This window comes from Micrasema longulum, unplaced genomic scaffold (assembly GCF_059751315.1).
Source record: "Micrasema longulum isolate JH-2025_06_02 unplaced genomic scaffold, ASM5975131v1 h1tg000265l, whole genome shotgun sequence".
In the NCBI taxonomy this organism is placed as follows: Eukaryota; Metazoa; Arthropoda; class Insecta; order Trichoptera; family Brachycentridae; genus Micrasema; species Micrasema longulum.
Window position 1 is genome coordinate 51,354 of NW_028277469.1, and position 18,118 is coordinate 69,471.

At 31.5% G+C, this 18,118-nt stretch overlaps 1 protein-coding gene and 1 long non-coding RNA gene across 2 annotated transcripts in view; one reads left to right on the forward strand and one right to left on the reverse strand.

The window, feature by feature from the left end:
- Positions 1 to 18,118, reverse strand: part of LOC148283052 (atrial natriuretic peptide receptor 3-like) — a gene marked incomplete at its 3' end in the record, with an annotated part of 88,171 nt that overhangs the window by 9,086 nt on the left and 60,967 nt on the right. The window contains exon 3 of the mRNA XM_088224130.1: positions 842 to 1,032. Coding sequence (XP_088080256.1) covers positions 842 to 1,032 — 191 coding nt within the window. The remainder of the gene's footprint in view (positions 1 to 841; positions 1,033 to 18,118) is intronic.
- Positions 6,084 to 16,746, forward strand: LOC148283053 (uncharacterized). Its single transcript, XR_015821945.1, has 3 exons — positions 6,084 to 6,161; positions 6,420 to 6,481; positions 16,530 to 16,746. It is a non-coding gene; the product is annotated as an uncharacterized LOC148283053 (long non-coding RNA).

The following is an 18,118-nucleotide window of genomic DNA, read 5'->3' on the forward strand; positions in this document are numbered from 1 at the left end:
AAACTAAACTTATTGAGCTTTTTCAAAGATGGTGAATGATAATTAAGCCTTTCGTATAACTTTTATATAAAACAGTGCTTCGTGATTTTCCTGTTGTATTTACTTTTGTTTAATTTGATTTTTTAATTTATTTCAATCTTTTTTAAACATCTACTGAATGTGTTATATAATTTTTATGTTTAATTTTTGTTTCTAAATCTTTGTAATGTATGTTGTTTTTTTTTAAATATTGAAACCAAATATGTTAACATCATAAGTTTTGTAAAAGGCCATTTTGCCGTATAGGCATGATAATAAACTAAAAAATATAAAGTGTTTTTACACACAATTGACAAAAACAATCTTAAACTCCGTATATTTTACTTCATCACCGGGGCAATGTGGCAAATCGGTAAGCTTTAAATTGTACAGGCGAATCATGTCCAATTTCTCATTAAATACTATTTCTGTGCCCAATAAGTATTTATTATTATATATTGAAATATTTAAATCAATACGTAAATGTATAATGAAGAAACACCGACAATCTTACCCCAGTATTCATTATATTTTCAGAGATACAAAAGTTATTAGATGCAATGTGTACTAACTACACGTCACCGGAAAGGGAGGGTTAATAAATAAATAAATTATTTTCTAGACAGAGATAAATTATTGCATCGTTGCGCAGTGCGTTAAGTGAGCATTTTAATCAACCGATGATATGACAAAAGCCTTGACTTCCACATTCCCCGCTCAAAAATGTTTTCCGTCTCTGTTGCAATAAATTTTAATAAAAAAATAAAATAATGAAAAAAGTTGTATGTTCTTAAAAAACAGTGGCTATTTCGAATTCACTCACCTTCAGTATATCTTTGACCGCATGTCCAACCATACTGTAGCTTCCCATCATCCGGGTGAGCGTTGGATAGTCTGCTTTGTGCTGGAAGGCTTCTGCGTGCGCTCCTGCCGTAATGACAGGTATCTTCCAAGCACCTGCATACCTGGCCACAGGCGCTATGACGTACTCGCAGCCCGGACCTATAAACGCATCTGCCGAAAAAACTCAAATTAGGAACGAGAAACATGGCGAAACCGCCATTTTTTATTGCTGTGATTTTTTAAACGTCTTTAAAATAGAAAACGTGATTTCACTAGAAATAACGATTGTTTTTACTTAATTAAATTCAAACAAACCGTATCTGTGTTTTTAGTCAAATTTAAACAACAAACCATTGCGCCGTTTCTCCTTAGACGTAGAAAGAGAAAATACTCGCTATTATTACTGATTCTGTTGGAAAATATATTATTTTATAATAAAGATCTTGAATACGTAAAAAAAGAAACAAAACCAGCCGTCTAAAAATCCAAGATAGTTGGTTGATTAAGGTATTACCATATTTACTACTAACACGCCTTTTTCCATAGGAGTAGGCAAAAAGAGTGGACTGCCACGCTCGTCTATCCTGACATACATTCCTTGCTTCTTTTATATTTATACATCTTATCATACATGCCCAATAGTATTTGCTTTTTACATGACCAGACTGAGATTGAGACAGATCACGGATTAAGAGATGGTGGAAATATTGTTTTATGTCATGGAGGTGATTTATTGCTCCAAGTGGCCTAGGCAAAGGAAAACGTAGTCTTTTGGAGAGTTGAAGTATCTAGTATCCGATGTTTCACACCATTTTCTTGCAAAATTGCCTAAAAACCAGCAGTCGTACTTTACAGAATAGGTACCAGAGATCAACTTCTGGGATCTGAGTAATCAGATTATATGTTTGGCCAAAGTACCCGGTTGTACCAAATAAGGTTAGCTACTAGGTAAGCAGAGGCAGACAGTTTGATATGATTGTACGGGGTGAGAATCTATCAAAAAGATAAGTAAGCAAAAAGGTTGGGAGACGACTCAGATTACCCTGACTTCTAGAGCTAGAAATCCACCTTATAACGGCCAAAATTAAGAAGGAATGACAAATTTAGATGTCTTGCAAGGGCTACGTCAGAAGAATGTCGCTTTAAAATGCGATAGAATATGCAAATCTATTGGAAATGTTAAAGGAGTCGTTAAAAAGTAAAAATAGAATAGTATAACAATACGAAAAAAAATGTATGAGGATTAAAGCGGGTGCTATGTCATCTAACTATTATTTATATCTTGGTTTTTTTTATATAACTCACATTTATGACTAACCAAAGTTTGTATTTTGGTTTTGTTAGGCTAAAAATACTAGGAGATGCGTGACAATGTCAAGTAATTATGAATATTTCCATATTATAATAATTATTACCCAAAGTTTCCAAAAACAACATTGTTTCAGAACTTTAACTCCACAAGAAGCTTATTGTGCTTGAATGTTTTACATAAATCTTTGATCTTTACGTGGTGGTTACTCGTAATTTTAGACAAATATGTAACAACGCTGTTATTGAAAGAATATAAAATAATTATTTTATTACTACATATTTCTTTAAGTAGAATATTGATTATAAGATTCGATTCAAGGCAAATAATCCATTGAAACCGAAAGCCCCACATACTTATCTGAACCTGTTTTAAAGGTCTTGTAGCCTCTTTTGACATCCGCACATTGCAAAAACATTTTATTTTTTAGCTATAATGAAACTGTCCGCAACGTACAAATTAATAAGCACATAAAACGTGAATTAGGATCATGTCATCTTAGCTTTTTGACATTGGGTAATACTACAGCCAACTTTATCGTAAAGGTACATCATTAGGCTTGAAATGTCAATATATTTTGTTCTGCCGAAGTGTACACAACGTATTTTTTTAAAGCGTTAAACAAATCGAATTTTATGCCTATAAAATAGTATTTTCTTGGAATTTTACTGCATTACTTATTTCAAATAAAATTTGCAGCTTAAGCACATAGAATTCTTAGAACAACATTAGAATTCTACTTTATAGTTTTTAACTATTACAATAAAAGAATAGTTAAAAACATTTTAAAAATAGAAAAGAAGCATTGACAAACATAAGGGACATCAAGACAAGATCTGGACTATTTATTTAGTGCTCGTTTAAATCGTTGTAAATCTTAACCAAAAAAGTTTAGATCTTGTCTTGAGTTAACAATACGACAAAGACGGGTCATTAGAGAATTAAGGCTACAGTTTGTTATATGCTGGACGATGAACAACATTTCATTGTTTCTCAACCTACGAGTCGGAATATTGAATTTTACTTGTCTCAGTAATGATGGAACATCGATTATACCATTTAGTATGCCGAATATGTAAATGGAATCAATATTAGTTCTACGTTTTTGTAGACTAGACGTATTTAACATTGACTCTATATCAGCATAAGAATAATTACCTCTCTCTAGTCCAAGCATCCTCGCTACTTTTCGAAACAAGCAATGTTGGACTGATTTCATGTGAGATATGTGATAGACATAGAATGGAGACCAGACCACGAAGGCATATTCTAGAAGACGGCGAACAGTTGAGCAATAAAGTTTGATTGTACGGACATAAGTAAAATCAGAGGATATTCTGTGAATGAAGAAAAGTAATTTTAGTGCTTTATATACTGTATTATCTATATACTCATTGTATGTCAGTTTAAAGGAAATTAGTTGTTTTGTTCTGTTGTAAAATTATGTTGGCACCAGGACTTCATTTTAAACTGCTAGTTTTGACTCCTGCAATAAACATTTGTTTTCCAAGCTTTATTTAAGTTCACCGTTCACCCTGTACCCGGCACTCACTCCTATTTCAATATCTTTCTCAATCTTTCCATCTGTAATAAACACACTTTTCGGATATATAAATTATTCTACATTATTCAGTGTATCTTCGTTCAAACTGATCTCACATTAAGTTGTACTTTTATCCCTTTCGAAAACCATTACTTTCGATTTATCAACATTCATTAGCAAATCGCTTTTCTCGCATACTGTAGCAAGTAAAGAGTATTATTTAATATAACTTAAATTTTACAACGTACACGAAAAAAAAAACAGTCAGTAAAATAAAACTTTTGTTCGTAAAATTATTAATATGCATACTAGTCTTTACTGGGAAAGGGGAATAAAGAGAAAAGATAAATGTGTTCGTTTGCACGTGATTTAAATATATATACTCTAGTGGTTTAATGTTAGATTTTAATTTTTGTTTATTATTTTAACGAAAAAATAGAAACGGTTTTTTGATTTTCAGGAGAAAAATTATTTTGACCACATTTTAATTAAAATTTTTCACCAGTGTCGGGTTTCGTCGTAACTTGAATACAACAAAGGATTTTTTTCTTTCTTACTATTCTATTCTTACCATTATTGACGATGTCAGTCACGTCGAAATCTGGTCGCTAGTAAAAAAACTAAATTAAAAATTCGACAAAATACCATCAAAACTCTTTATTGCTCACTAGTTCGACCCCATCTAGAATACGCTTCTCCTATTTGGTCTCCATTCTACAGGACTCATATTGACCACATCAAGTCTGTCCAACACCGTTTTCTAATAAAAGTGGTATCAACCCCCCCTCAAATTTTGATTTAAATACATCGGTTAGTATCGACAGGTCTAGAACCCCTCGATACGTTTATCTACGCATTAACAATGAAAAAAATTGTTCCACAGAGCAATTTTTCCTTTAATTACGATTAACTTAAATTTTTAAGTTTTGAGGTTGGCACTTTTTTCTTAAAAGCCTATTAAAATATAAGAGAGAAATAAATAAATTTTGAAGTCAAATTAAATTCTGATATAACTTTCAGTTTTGGAAACGAGTGGCTAGTTGCAAAAAATAATGTCACTCTATTCTGCTTTATTAACATATAAGAGTATCTAGGTGTAAGGAAGTTGACACTTAAAAAAAATAATTAGTTATTATATTTTTTCCGTCCGTTTTTTTTACTCACTATCTTCCGGAGTGTACGTATCGAGACGTTAAAGGATTCGGCTTTGTAATCGCTAGGTAGATAATAACAGACGATCTTTAAACATACCGTCTCGGTAAATGTCAAAAGTTATATGAAAATCATGTTTAAGCGAGCATTTTTTGCTTGAATTGGGACTCATTGGAGTTTAGTTTTAGTTTGGAGTGAAGAGAGCACATTTTATCACAGAAGCCTATTTACAATCTAAATGATAAATATTTGAAATTTTAATGACGTAAGAAACGCGGACTAAATTGTTGCGGTCATTCATTGGTTTGTTTTGATCATATGATTTCGAGATGACAAGTAGGTAGAACATACCGAGGTAGATAATAATAGTACAGAAGTTAAGTTTAATATCTCGATATATACAGATGAAGATAGTATTCATAATTGAGGCCCTGGACTATAACATACCTTACCTTCGTGGTGAATAACACACACTGCATTTGGTGCACCAATGGAGTGTCATATGCTCCAAAGGGTGCAGATAGGAACATAATGATGATTTGTAGAAATAAAATTTCATATACAATCAACCAACAAAAGTCGATAAAACCTCACATAAATCGACTGGATAATAAACTAGTTTGTCGTAGTCAGACAATTTGATCCTAATATGTTTTTCAACAGGAAACAAATGAAATAGGTTACGGAATTCAACGAAATTCAACAATCAATTTGTTCTAACCCACTTTACGAGGTCGATTGATTTTGACAAATTGGAAAAAGCAAAAATGAAATGGTTGGAAAAAACGTAATTTATTTTGTCAATAACTCAAAATAACAGGATTACTTTTGCAAGTTTATCTATTATACCGTTTTGATTTATACAGATTTTACATTTGGAATAGTAAAAAAACAAAATGTTATGTAAAAGTCTTTATTATTATTCTGGTAAAAAAGGTATTCATTACCCTTTGGGGTAAAAATAAAATCGACTTCGACTTCTTTAATTTATGGCTGACTATCTGAACCGACTCACAGCATTACTTTTTACGAATCCAGAGAGACCAAAGTCCACATTGAAATGTCAAATCACACGAAAGTATTTTTTTACAATTCTCTCTTAACCGCTGCACTTATTAAGTACCAGTAGCGAGAGCAATTATGTCTACGCGTAGCGACAACAATACCTAAAGTTAAACTATTGATAGCGACGTGACAAGTCAAGCGTCAGTACGCTCGCGGTGTTTGACTAGTTTGCATGTGTTTTGGCTTTTTTGTGCCTCAACCCCAATTTTGACATGGAATTGACGTATGGAGGTAAGAACCTATAATTGATATTTTTTAAATGAATGAGATAAACATAGTATTAGTAATTATGGTGCATGAACTTGTACAACTAAATTTGCTGAAAATAAAACATGTTTTCAAAATAGTGGAGAGTTTAGTTTGTTGTAAAGCGGGCTAAAGTGGAACATTTATTTTATTTTGTCTCTACATTTAATGATAAATTAGAGGCACATACACATATTGTGCGATTTTATGCGATATCAAAGTAAAAAAATATTTTGTCCGTAGGTGAACGCCTCAAACGAAAGGACGTGTTTGACATTTGGGAATCTGCTTCTCCAAAAAACCGAGTACGTATTGGGGTTTTTTATGTCTCAAATAAATTAAACGTAAGATAATGAAACTATAATTCTGTATTTTTGTGAACGAATGTGAAAAAATTAGACGGAAATGATTATTCCACTTCTTCATATGATTCATGGCTGAATGAAGAAATACACTTGGCTTCTTTCATGTCCAGTTCTGGCATAAATTTCAGTGACATCACCAATACTTTACACACCAAAATGGGTCGACCTCCAAAAACTTTCAGAAAGAGTTCTATTAAATCAAAAAGAAGAAAAATAAAGCATTTAAATTCGGTCTTTACGTTCTTCCTGCTCAAGTTAGAACAACGTAGCGCATTTTTCATATTAGGTACTGTTTAGAGATAAACAATGGCAGGCAAGGGACACTCATGACAAATAATCGGTGAAGAAGAGATAAAGTGATATATGGAAGATGTCGGCAGAAGCGTCAAAGGCAAAAAACAAGGATATAAGTAGGATCAGGCAATACGATACCTGCAAGAAATCTAGAGTAAGAACAAATTCTGACTTGTTTCTCTACCTGGTGGTGTCTTCAGTTCCATATATATAATTCCAAAAAAATCACAACCATTCATCTCTTAATTCTAATATCTTGATCTTACTGAAGCAATCCATTTATAATAAAATTCATGTTGTAAGATATTAATGAGTTTCACTTATTATATATAACGAAACACATAATTATTTATTATAGTTATAATTTTATAAACCTAAAATGACTTTCGTCCCTTTAGATTTTTTTTTTTTTAATAAAATATTTGCGTTCTTATGATTTACCCAAATATTTAATTTTGAGAGCCATTTTCAACGAGTTGTAAATAACTCACTATTAGAAAATGGAATCAAATTGGGGAAGAGTGGGATTCGAACCACAGACCTTTGGTCCGTGAGTCCGAGACACTAGCCACAGGACCACAACCCGATCTAAAGAAGATTGCTCCAAAGTAATACTATGCGACTCCTTAAATAAATTGTATGATTGATATTAAAATGTATGATTTTACGTAAAATTATTTATTACAGGCCTTTTCGTATAATGAAGTTCAATTTTCAATTTATTTATTTTAAGGATACGTTAATATTTTATTTAATATTGTGGCGAAACTATTTCAAATAAGCACTTTGTCACATGGTTTTTGGCACTGGCTATACTCCCCGTTTTCCGTGGTGAGGTATTCGAGCGGTATGTGACAACGAACGATCTTTTTCCGTGACATTGAAAAACGAAGAGGGCGGGCGAACGCCCTCCGCATATAAAGAATTTGTTTTATTTTGGAACATCGGATCCCATTATGGGGTCCTTTTTTCTTAACATTTTAACCTTTAAATATTTTTATGGCTCTCGATAAAGAATAAACATGTTTGGCGGACACGGGGTATCTAGCCGTTGTTATGCGATAATATAACATATTGCTGCAAGGACTGTTCTGACTGCTTGCATCAATCAGAACTGTTTTTTGCAGACGATCATGTCCAGGATATATTTGTCACATAAACTAGACCAAATGGCGTAGAACTAAATTGATGCATCAATAAGAAGTGAACGCCACGGGCATCTCTAGGGTGTATGAAGCTATGACTGTGAACATCTCATTGATTTCTTTGTGATCCTTGTAAATTTAGATCAATTTTACCCAAGCATTTCACCATTTCAATATCTCCATTCCATACGATTTTATTTATGTCTGCAAATTGTTTTTTTTTCCTGTCTTTTTTCCGAATGAAGTTTTTCGCTACTATCCGTGGCCCTGTTAAAGATCCTGTCAACTATACAGATCTGGTGGCTTTCGAATAGAATTTCAAGGATTAAAAAAAGTTTTTTTTATCGTTTCGGCAAAGTGATCGTGTCCAATCAGTTAAATCTCAGTCAGCAAAGAATCCACTTCCATTTTTTTCAATCCAATGAAGTGCATATGTACTTCTGGATTACTTTCTTGCTACGATATTACAGAAAGCTCCTTCAGGCAGCTTTCCTCGTTTGGCAATGAGCAACTTTTCCGTGTATGTGGGCACCGCCAAGGAGACCTTTTACTCAGATGCGGTGTGCGGTATGTGGTGGGCAAGCTGTCTGCAAATTGCTTAAGCCAATCTTTATTTGCCCGGTTGGGATCCAACCCGCGAAAGTTGCGTCACCATTTTGCTGGTCGTCATGTCAAATAATGAATGAAATATTTTAATACAAATTTTATACTTGAAGCACTAACTTTGTGATTATTTATTATAATAAAATAAATAAAACAACTTTGTTATTGACCAAAATTTTTTTTTTCAATCAACCGGTTTCAAAGCAATAAAGCTTCTTCGTTAAGGTTAACGTAACTAATGAATTAATTCCTGTTTTATTTTTATGATGTTAACTAAATACAATAAATCAAGTCTTTTTTTCCTTACAAGGGTGGTAATTTGATATCAATATTTTTGAAGCTAGACAGGAGAAGACTAAAAGAAATATTGTTTATTTGGTTATTAATTATTGTTTTTTTATTATGAATCGCTTTTTTAATTTCTAAGTTGTCTAATTTTAATATTTTATTTTCAACATGAAGTACTTTTAATCCAGTGTCTTTATTGAAGTTATGATTATTTCCTAATAATTCCACGTGTAGTTAACATGATAAAATTAAAATAGGAATTATTTTATTAATTACGTAAACCTTGACGTAGAAGCTTGTTTGCTTTGAAACCGGTCGGTGGAAAAAAAAATAGTGGTTAGAAACAAAGTTGTTTTATTTATGTAATTGAAATATTTTAACTTCAATATTTTATTTGTAAAATCTCTAGTTATTTGTATAAATTGTTACGAGTATTTGTTATTGTTTTTGCGTTTGGTTTATATATTTAACACTGGAGTAGACAACTCAATTCTTAACTGATAATGTAAAATTGAATTATGTAAAAATGTTCTTTGACAGGTATGTTGGATTTTTTTGTTTGTTCTGTATTTTAAGGAGATATTTCAATTACATATTTTTACTTTCATCACTCTATTTTGGATATATCTTTTTTGAAAATACTTTCATATAAGACTCAAATGCCCCAAAATTTGATGCAGGTTAAAAGATGATTTATTTATTTATGATTTAACTATTTTAAAGAAAAGTTCTTTATTTAAATGTTTGTCTTGTTGCGCAATTTCGCGCGTGATAAGGGAGTATATTTTGTCGAATATTCGTTTTGTACCTTGTTTTACTCCGTCATAATATATTATTTAATATATTATTTGTAATGAATCTTGTAAATGCCCAGACTTCCATATTCCCTTCTCAAAAATGTGTTCCCTTTCTGTTGAAATAAATTTAAATTACTTGCAGTCATTTAGGTATGTAACTAGAGTAAATGAGCGTTTGAAATATGTTCCCTCAACCTGCGGCCAATAGGTATATGTTTGATAGAACGGACTTAAGTCTGTTGCGAGCGTTCACCGGCTATTTTTCTCCTCGCAATTACTGAAATGCTTATATGTACGCTAAGAAACCACACAAATCGATGTGGAAAAGATAGAAAAAGCGATGTTATAACCTTTTACCAGAGAGTGACTACTTGTTTAAAATAGCTATTTTAATGTTACAAAACGTTATATTAATGTGTCACCAATTGTAAACTATCTCCTGTCTCTGTCCTGCTCAGTTAGTCGGGCGTATAGTGAAACGAAAAACAAAGGTGACGCGTATGCGGAAGGGAGCGCCATACTGAATAGAACTTACAGTAGACCAATGTAAAGAGTCCGTGCTTTTAATTTTACTTCTTGTTTTGCTTGTCAAAGTCGACGTGATTTGACGTGACGATACTTGTTCCCTCCGCCGGTCATTATTTTTCCTTTCAAGACGACTTTTTAGCTCGGATTTGTATGGAGTGTTATCTTTATATACTATATCTTAATGCTTGCAGTACCTATTAAACTTAAAGCGATGTGTTAAATACTCTGACTCGTCGTGAGAGAGACAATGGCATGGAGTCATGATCAAATAAAATTATCTCAACTGTTACAGCATAATTATCAAGATTAAAAATTTAACAAACTGTAAACTACTTGTTAAATATAAACGGCTTTTTGCACAGTGATGGTGTTATTTTTGTTAAGAAATGCAAAAACCGCACTGCATAATAAACTCAAAAAACGTCAAATACGATTATAAATAGAGCAGTAAAATAAAAAAGACAATTGAAAGTACCCTGTTTTCCGTTCATCGAGAATAATTGGCCTTTAATTAGCTTAATTTGACGCCTGTGCAAAACACCCCATTTTAATCAGGGTTGTTTAATTTAAGTTTCTATTAAGTTATCCGGGTGCTTTTAGACCTCTCTAGGACGTCAAGGAACCTTTATTTGATTACCATCCCTCCACTGTAGCCTGCCTAATTTACAAATAGGGTTAATGTAGGTGAAAACTCTGTTGATTCTTAAAAGAGCTTTGGAAAGGAATGGCGTTTTTGAGGTAGCCTAAAAGTTGGCTAACTTTCACGAAAGTTAAGCACACTTCCTGAAAATCTAAAAATTTGTTATTGAAAATAAGTCTTAATCATAAATCAAAGGATGGAACAAAATGTTCTTGAATTATATTTAAAGTTTGTTCCTTAATTTTAATTAATTGTATTCCTTGCAAATTCATTTACACGTATTTTGAATAGGGACAAAAATGACAGAAGTTAAAAAATAAATTTTCATGGATCTGCCCAAAAGCGATTTTAGATATTGAGTCAGGGAGTTTTTATTATCATGTCATATTCATGCATAAAAGTTTTTTATTTTTTATTTATTTATTTTTTATTTGTTTGTTTTTCCTTACATATATTATTTACATAGAAATATAATAACAAAAATACACTTGAGAAAAATACGTCTCAAAATTAAGATAAAACATGAATTGGAAAAAATGCCCACAAAGACTACAACGTCTGAGCGTGGGTCATTCCTTTTTTAATTATTAAATCGTTTATAGCACATATATATGGTATGACATGAATATGAAAAGAAAAGAAAAGAAAAAATAATGCACTACAAATCTGAACGCTTCATATCTCGATCATTCGTTACATGAAGGAAGGGCAATATCTGATTACTGATCAGTCTTACGCTTTAAGTGCCAATCCATGGGCAATACAGTATTGCAGTATAAAATTAACTTATATATAATATTTGGTACCGACCATGCCAGGAATCGAACCCGGAACCTCAAACATTGAATGCAACGTAACTAATGTATATCGAATGTATATGTTATGTGAGAATAAAATTGATGTACACTGTCGTTACGCATTCGGAAGTTCATGAGTAGTTTTGCCCATTTTGAAGTAATTCAATCCAAAAATGACTCCTGGGGATCAGTTTTACGAAGAGTTATCACCCGTTTAGTTATGTAAAATAACTACGCTAATTTACAAAGTTGAACATTGACAAATGTAAAATAATATCTTTCTCACCACGAAAAAAAACATATACAATTCAACTATAAACTAAAAAATACTTCCCTTTCAATGGTTTCGTCAATAAAGGATCTTGGCATTACTTTAGATAGTTAACTCTCCTATCGTAAACACATTGATAATATAGTAAACAAATCTCTCAAACTTCTCGGTTTTATCAATAGAGTGACGACGGACTTAAAAAATATTAATACCATCAAAACTCTTTATTGCTTATTAGTTCGACCCCATTTAGAATACGCTTCTTCTATTTGGTCTCCATTCTACAGGACTCATATTGACCATATCGAGTCTGTCCAACACCGTTTTCTAAGAAAAAATAGCATGGTTGCTCGGATTACAAAACGGTCATTATTCAAATTTTGAAATAGAGCAATCTCTTAATCTGTCTTCATAGGAAAGACGTAGAACTGAGATGGACCTTATATGCATTTTCAAAAAAATTAATGCTATAAGTGATGTCCCATCTCTGTTGCAATCAATTTCTTTTCATGTTCCCAACCATGTCACCGGAAGTTAAAATTTGCTATTTATTAAATCTTCTAAGAGCAACTTTTGTTTTTATGCCTCAATGTCCAGAATGTGTAGATTAGTCAATTTATCACATGACTTGGAATTCTTCGGGATAGATCTTCCAGCTTTTCGTCGATCTCTTCGCGACTAAAACAGTGAGAGATGAAGTTGGATTGGCATGGTTTAGCTCGAAGTCTTTTGTCTTTCGTTTTTATGAATATATTGTATACCATTATCGTACTGCCCTTAGTTGTCTTTGCTACAAAGTTTTTTGTTATTTTTGTTCAGTTTCTTGTATTTATGTTTCTTCGTGTAACTGTTTGAATTGCTTAGGCCGAATATATAATGAATAAATAATCATGATACCAAATAAGTTTTTTTAAATATTGTTTAATTAAAATGTTGGTTTGTCAATTATTTTCGTAAATATATCATAATAAAAAAAAATCGTTTTTATACAATAAAAACATTTTTACCAATGTTTTTATTTATATGGGTAGTTATAAAAAATAAAAAAAATATCTTACGGTTTTCAAGCTGTGAACAACATAATTCAAAAAGTAAAATTTCAGAAACTCTACTAAATCTATGTTTAGAGATCAAAGGGTTAATACGCGGCAATTTTATAACTTTTAACATTTTTTCAGACCACCATAATACTTTTATTTTATTTTTTATTTTATTTTATTGAAATAAACGGCACTTAGTGCCTTTTACATATTAGTTACAAATACAATTAAATATACATACATGTAAGCATAATTATAAGTAATACAGAGCATTTAAAACAATATTTTTAATTTAGAAAGTCTAAGAAATATTAACTATATAAAATAATAAAATATTACCAGTTGTAGAATTATGGATAAAAAAAGATAATTTGGTATTAGAAATACTTTGAACCAGTTAAAAAATAACTAAGAAGTAATTTTGAATAACATTAAAAATATATATATATATATATGTATTATTATTGAAAACTAATATTTAGTTTAAACTAATACTTTTAAAGAAAAACCCTATTATAACCCCTAAAAAAAAGGAAATTGATCCATTGTTAGGTTTTTTTTTATTTCAATATACCTACTAACTTAATTTGAAAGTTGCTTTTAATGCGATTCAAATTTTAGAGCTTTTAAGTCAAATCCTACATGACACTTAAGCTAATTCTAAAGTTGGAAGTTCAATAAAGTTTCTACTGATAAAATTTTTAATCCACACTGTTTTCTCTATAATTTTCTAGACATTTCCGTATCGCGATTAGTAAAATAATTGGGAAAGTCATGTCTTATGTCTAACTTTTGGTCTTACGAAACATTCCGCATTTCTTAATGGAGTAAATTCCATGAGCTTTCTGATACGGTCCCTTGAGGATAATCAACTCTGAGTATTTAAGATAGATAGTAAGATAGTTAGTAAATATTAGTATAGGTCAAAAACGGGAAAAATAATTATTTACTGTTTGTTTTTTCAGTATATGACTGATGAAAATTTGATACACTATTTAAAAAAAAATTAACCGATACTTTAACCAAAATGAGTAAGCTTAAGAGGTAAATATGAAAATATATAAATATCGAAAAATCGAATTTGATGGTTTTTGAAAGAAATGAAAATATGACCAAATGTGAAATCACTGGGAATGGAGTTATACTAAAACAAGTAGAGGAATTTGTGTATCTGGGAAGTATGTTTACTAGGGATGGGATGACTGTGAAAGATATTGAAAGGAGGGTGAGTGCCGGGAACAGAGTGAAAGGTGCACTTAAATCAATCTTGGAAAATAAATGTTTGTCGCAAGAGGCAAAATTGGCAGTTCACAACGCAGTCCTGCAACGATGTATGGGAGCGAAGTATGGACTTGGAAAAACGGGGATGAAAGTAGGCTGAATGCTGTTGAAATGCGATCTCTCAGGCGAATTTGTGGTAAAACTATGTACGATAGATGCACAAATGTTGAAATCCGTACCCTATGTAAGGCTGAGACAAGCATTATCGACAAAATCAAGAAAGGAGCTCTGCACTGGTTTGGACATGTAGAACGAATGGACAGCGAAAGAACGGCTAAGAATATTTAAAATGCGAATGTTGATGTATGCAGAAAACGAGGAAGACCGAGAAAGATATGGCACGATCTAGTCCATCAAATACTTGAAGATGGACATGTCAAAAGTCGGAATAAGTTCCTTTTTTAACATATGTACATTATAACGAAAAATATGATTATATTAAATAATATTAAACCAGAAACGGAACAATAAAAAAGCAATGACAAATAAACATAGGTGATAATTTATGTTATTTATTGACAATTCTTAGTTGAATTTTATTTTCATGATTATTATTATTATTATTATTATTATTATGGATAACTGATATAATAATTTATAATTTTACTTTATAAAGTGATCTATTCATTCATTGACTGTCCAGATTTGCTGGAATTGGTGTGTTTCCGTGTACCTGGTCGACATACCCGCCACAGATTTCCTTTTAGTTCTGCAAGTTCTAGGACCAACTATCGCATGCACTCACCTATTCCTAGGCTCCACAGATATGGCAAGCAGTATGAGGACAAGGCTGATATATTTGGTGCTGGACTTGAAAGTTATAAAACGAGTCTGATTTTTTTTTTCTCTCGCATTATAATTTTTAAACTTTTCTTTATATTAAATATTGTTTATCTTTTTTGCTTTTTCATCTTTTTGTATTTATTTCTTTAAAATTTTTGATTGCTTATGTGTATTTACCTACTTGTTACGATTGTTATAGTTATGCAATTTTATAATTTGTTGTTATGTATTTATTTCCAGAATGTTTCAATTTATTAATTTATTAATGGCAGCATCATCATCATGTGATGTTAATGACCTTATCTTCCTTTGTGGATTCACTACTTTTTTTATTCTTAAAGGCGTTTTTTTAAATATTTATTCTGCTTGTGTAGGAAAAGGTTTTTGGCGTATATGTTGTTGTGCTATATTTAGTTATAAAGATGCTCAACTTGCTTTGCTTCTTAGTTGTTCTCAATGTGTTATTTCATAAATATTAATATTATTTATGTCTCGAATCGAGTTGTTGTAACTCCTGGGAATGTAATTCAACGTATTATACTTGTAAAATACTTTATGTTTTATGATTTTTTTTTTTAAAATCTTTTTTGGATGATTGTTACACTAACTTTGTAGTTCATTATTATATTTTAAAGGTATAAATAAAAATACTTTTTATGAACCACTTTTTTTATTGTCACAACCGACTGGTTTCGGCAACTCACGTTACCTTTACCTCAACTCACGTAAGACCGACATTCTTCACAAATAATAATATTGGAAATTTTAATAACAATACTAATATTAAAACAAACAAATAAGATAAATCAGGGGTTATACTCACTTGCCGCGATTGTAGAGCATTTTATATAGGAAAAATACCGCAGTCATTTAAAGTTTTAATAAAATTTGAATTTGAACACATGAGACGTCTCAACAATAACAATTTTTCGGAATTTGCTGAACATATTTTAACAAATAACCACTCATTAAATTTTGAAGATGGAATAGAAATATGACATTCAAATAATAAAACTCATCAATCAAATAATTTGGAAGTTCTTGGAATAAAAAAAGCCGTCAAAGAAAATATAAATATAATAAATAATCAATTAAACTTAAGTCAAAGCCCTTTTCAATATTTTCCCTGTAAAGTCTAACCCTACATTAAACACAGTTATCCCCTTCCCTATCCTTATCGACACCCACTGTTCACTGTTGCTTTTACGTATGTATATTTAGTTATTATATAACCCTGACGAGGGCAACGTGAGTTTCCGAAATAAGTCGGTTGTGACAGTAAAAAAGTGGTAAATAAATCCAAGTAATTTTATTTATACCTTTCAAAAAAACAACTTTTTCTATCTGACTATGAATAGAGTCGTCACTTAAGTTCATAAAAGTTTTCTCCAATCCATAAAATATGGAAACTGGTGGAAATACAAGTATTTGGTAAAATAACAATTTGATATATTCGGCGTCCATACAAAATTATATTCTTGAACATTTTAGTGATGTTACTAGTTTGATTTTTACTTTCAGAAATGGCTGGAAATGGACAAAGGAAAACAAAAAAATTGGAAGCCAGAAAATATAATAGTAGAGTGGTGAAAAGCTGGAAATAGCAGTGGATTTAGTGAAGCGAAAAAAGTGGAAATTTGGTGCTTTTATTAGGCTCAGTAGTAAAAAACCAACAAAAAATCGCAAGAGGAAAAGAATTTGAAGAAGATTTCAATAAATAGTGTATTTTTAAAAACAGTGTCTCTGAAAATATTTTAGATATTATTGATGTGTGCCTTAAAAGTTTGAATACAAATTTCGGTATAATTCATATGTTGATATTATATTTTTGACAACTTTGATCACTTGTCATTATTTTTATGAGAAACCAAAGCCTTAACATTTTATTACATAAGTGCAAAAGTTTTCACGGTCACTTTTAATAATATGTTTCTTTTTTGGGTGATACCGTGTGTGTTGGATTTGTTCCGACATTACAGTATGTTGTTGGCAGGATAGCCAAAGTGCTAAAGAAACATAATATTGGAACAACGTTTGGGACTGTTGGAAAAACAAAGAATTATTTATCAAACCCAAAAGATAAGAATCCCCTGAAAACGGCAGCTGATTATAAACTAAGCTGCCAATGATGTGATAAAGTATACACATGACAAACAGGACGCACAGCAAAGAAAAGGATTGACGAACACAAAAGAGCGTGTTAACTTGGGCACCCTGACAAATCCGCAATAGCGGGACACTTTATACACCAAATAATATAAACAAAGAGAGGCTTAAATTATACTCAACATGGTTTCCAGCACTACATACTACAAAACGAATAGAAATGTGCCTACTGCCGACTGCGACACGGTACAAATTACTAGTACTTAAATACATATTTCTTTCTACAAAACACTCAGTTTACCCTGAAGATTTCTCCTGCAATGGTAGCTGAAACGTTGGAACAAATTCAACACATACGGTATCACCAAAAAAAGAAACATATTGACTTTATTACATTTTAAAAATATAATTCTCAATTTATACATTGAAAAAGACAATTGACACATTCTTCAGCTAGTGATTAATTTAGTTTTTTTTAACGTATTATTTTTTTTAAACAATATTCAAAATAAAAGGTAAGGCCACCACATTTTACGGTATTGGATTAAGGTTGATTATAGCTATAAGGAATTTATTTAATATTGAAAATTATTTTGATAATATCGATGTTGATTTATACCGTCTCAGTATGTACCGATGAAGATAGCCGTTCATAATCTCGGCCCTGGTCAGCACCATGCGAAGGAACTGATAAAAGGGTACTCGCTAAGTTTTGCTTTTGACCTAATGAAGCTCAGCCGAAAGTGAGGGATATTACTAGAGCCCTTACAGGGCACTGCAGATTGAACAAACACCTTGCTAGAATGAACCTTTCTGAAACTTCTATAAATATGTAGGTTCTGCACTGTAGTTAAGGAAACAGCTATACACATTCCATGTAAATGTGATACTTGAGAGTGAGAGGGAGATTTAGCAAAATGTTAACTCTCGCCTTCCACATAGTAGCCAGGCTCTTTATGGACCTGAGCTTGAAGGGCGAGAACACAAACATATGTTCGTGAATG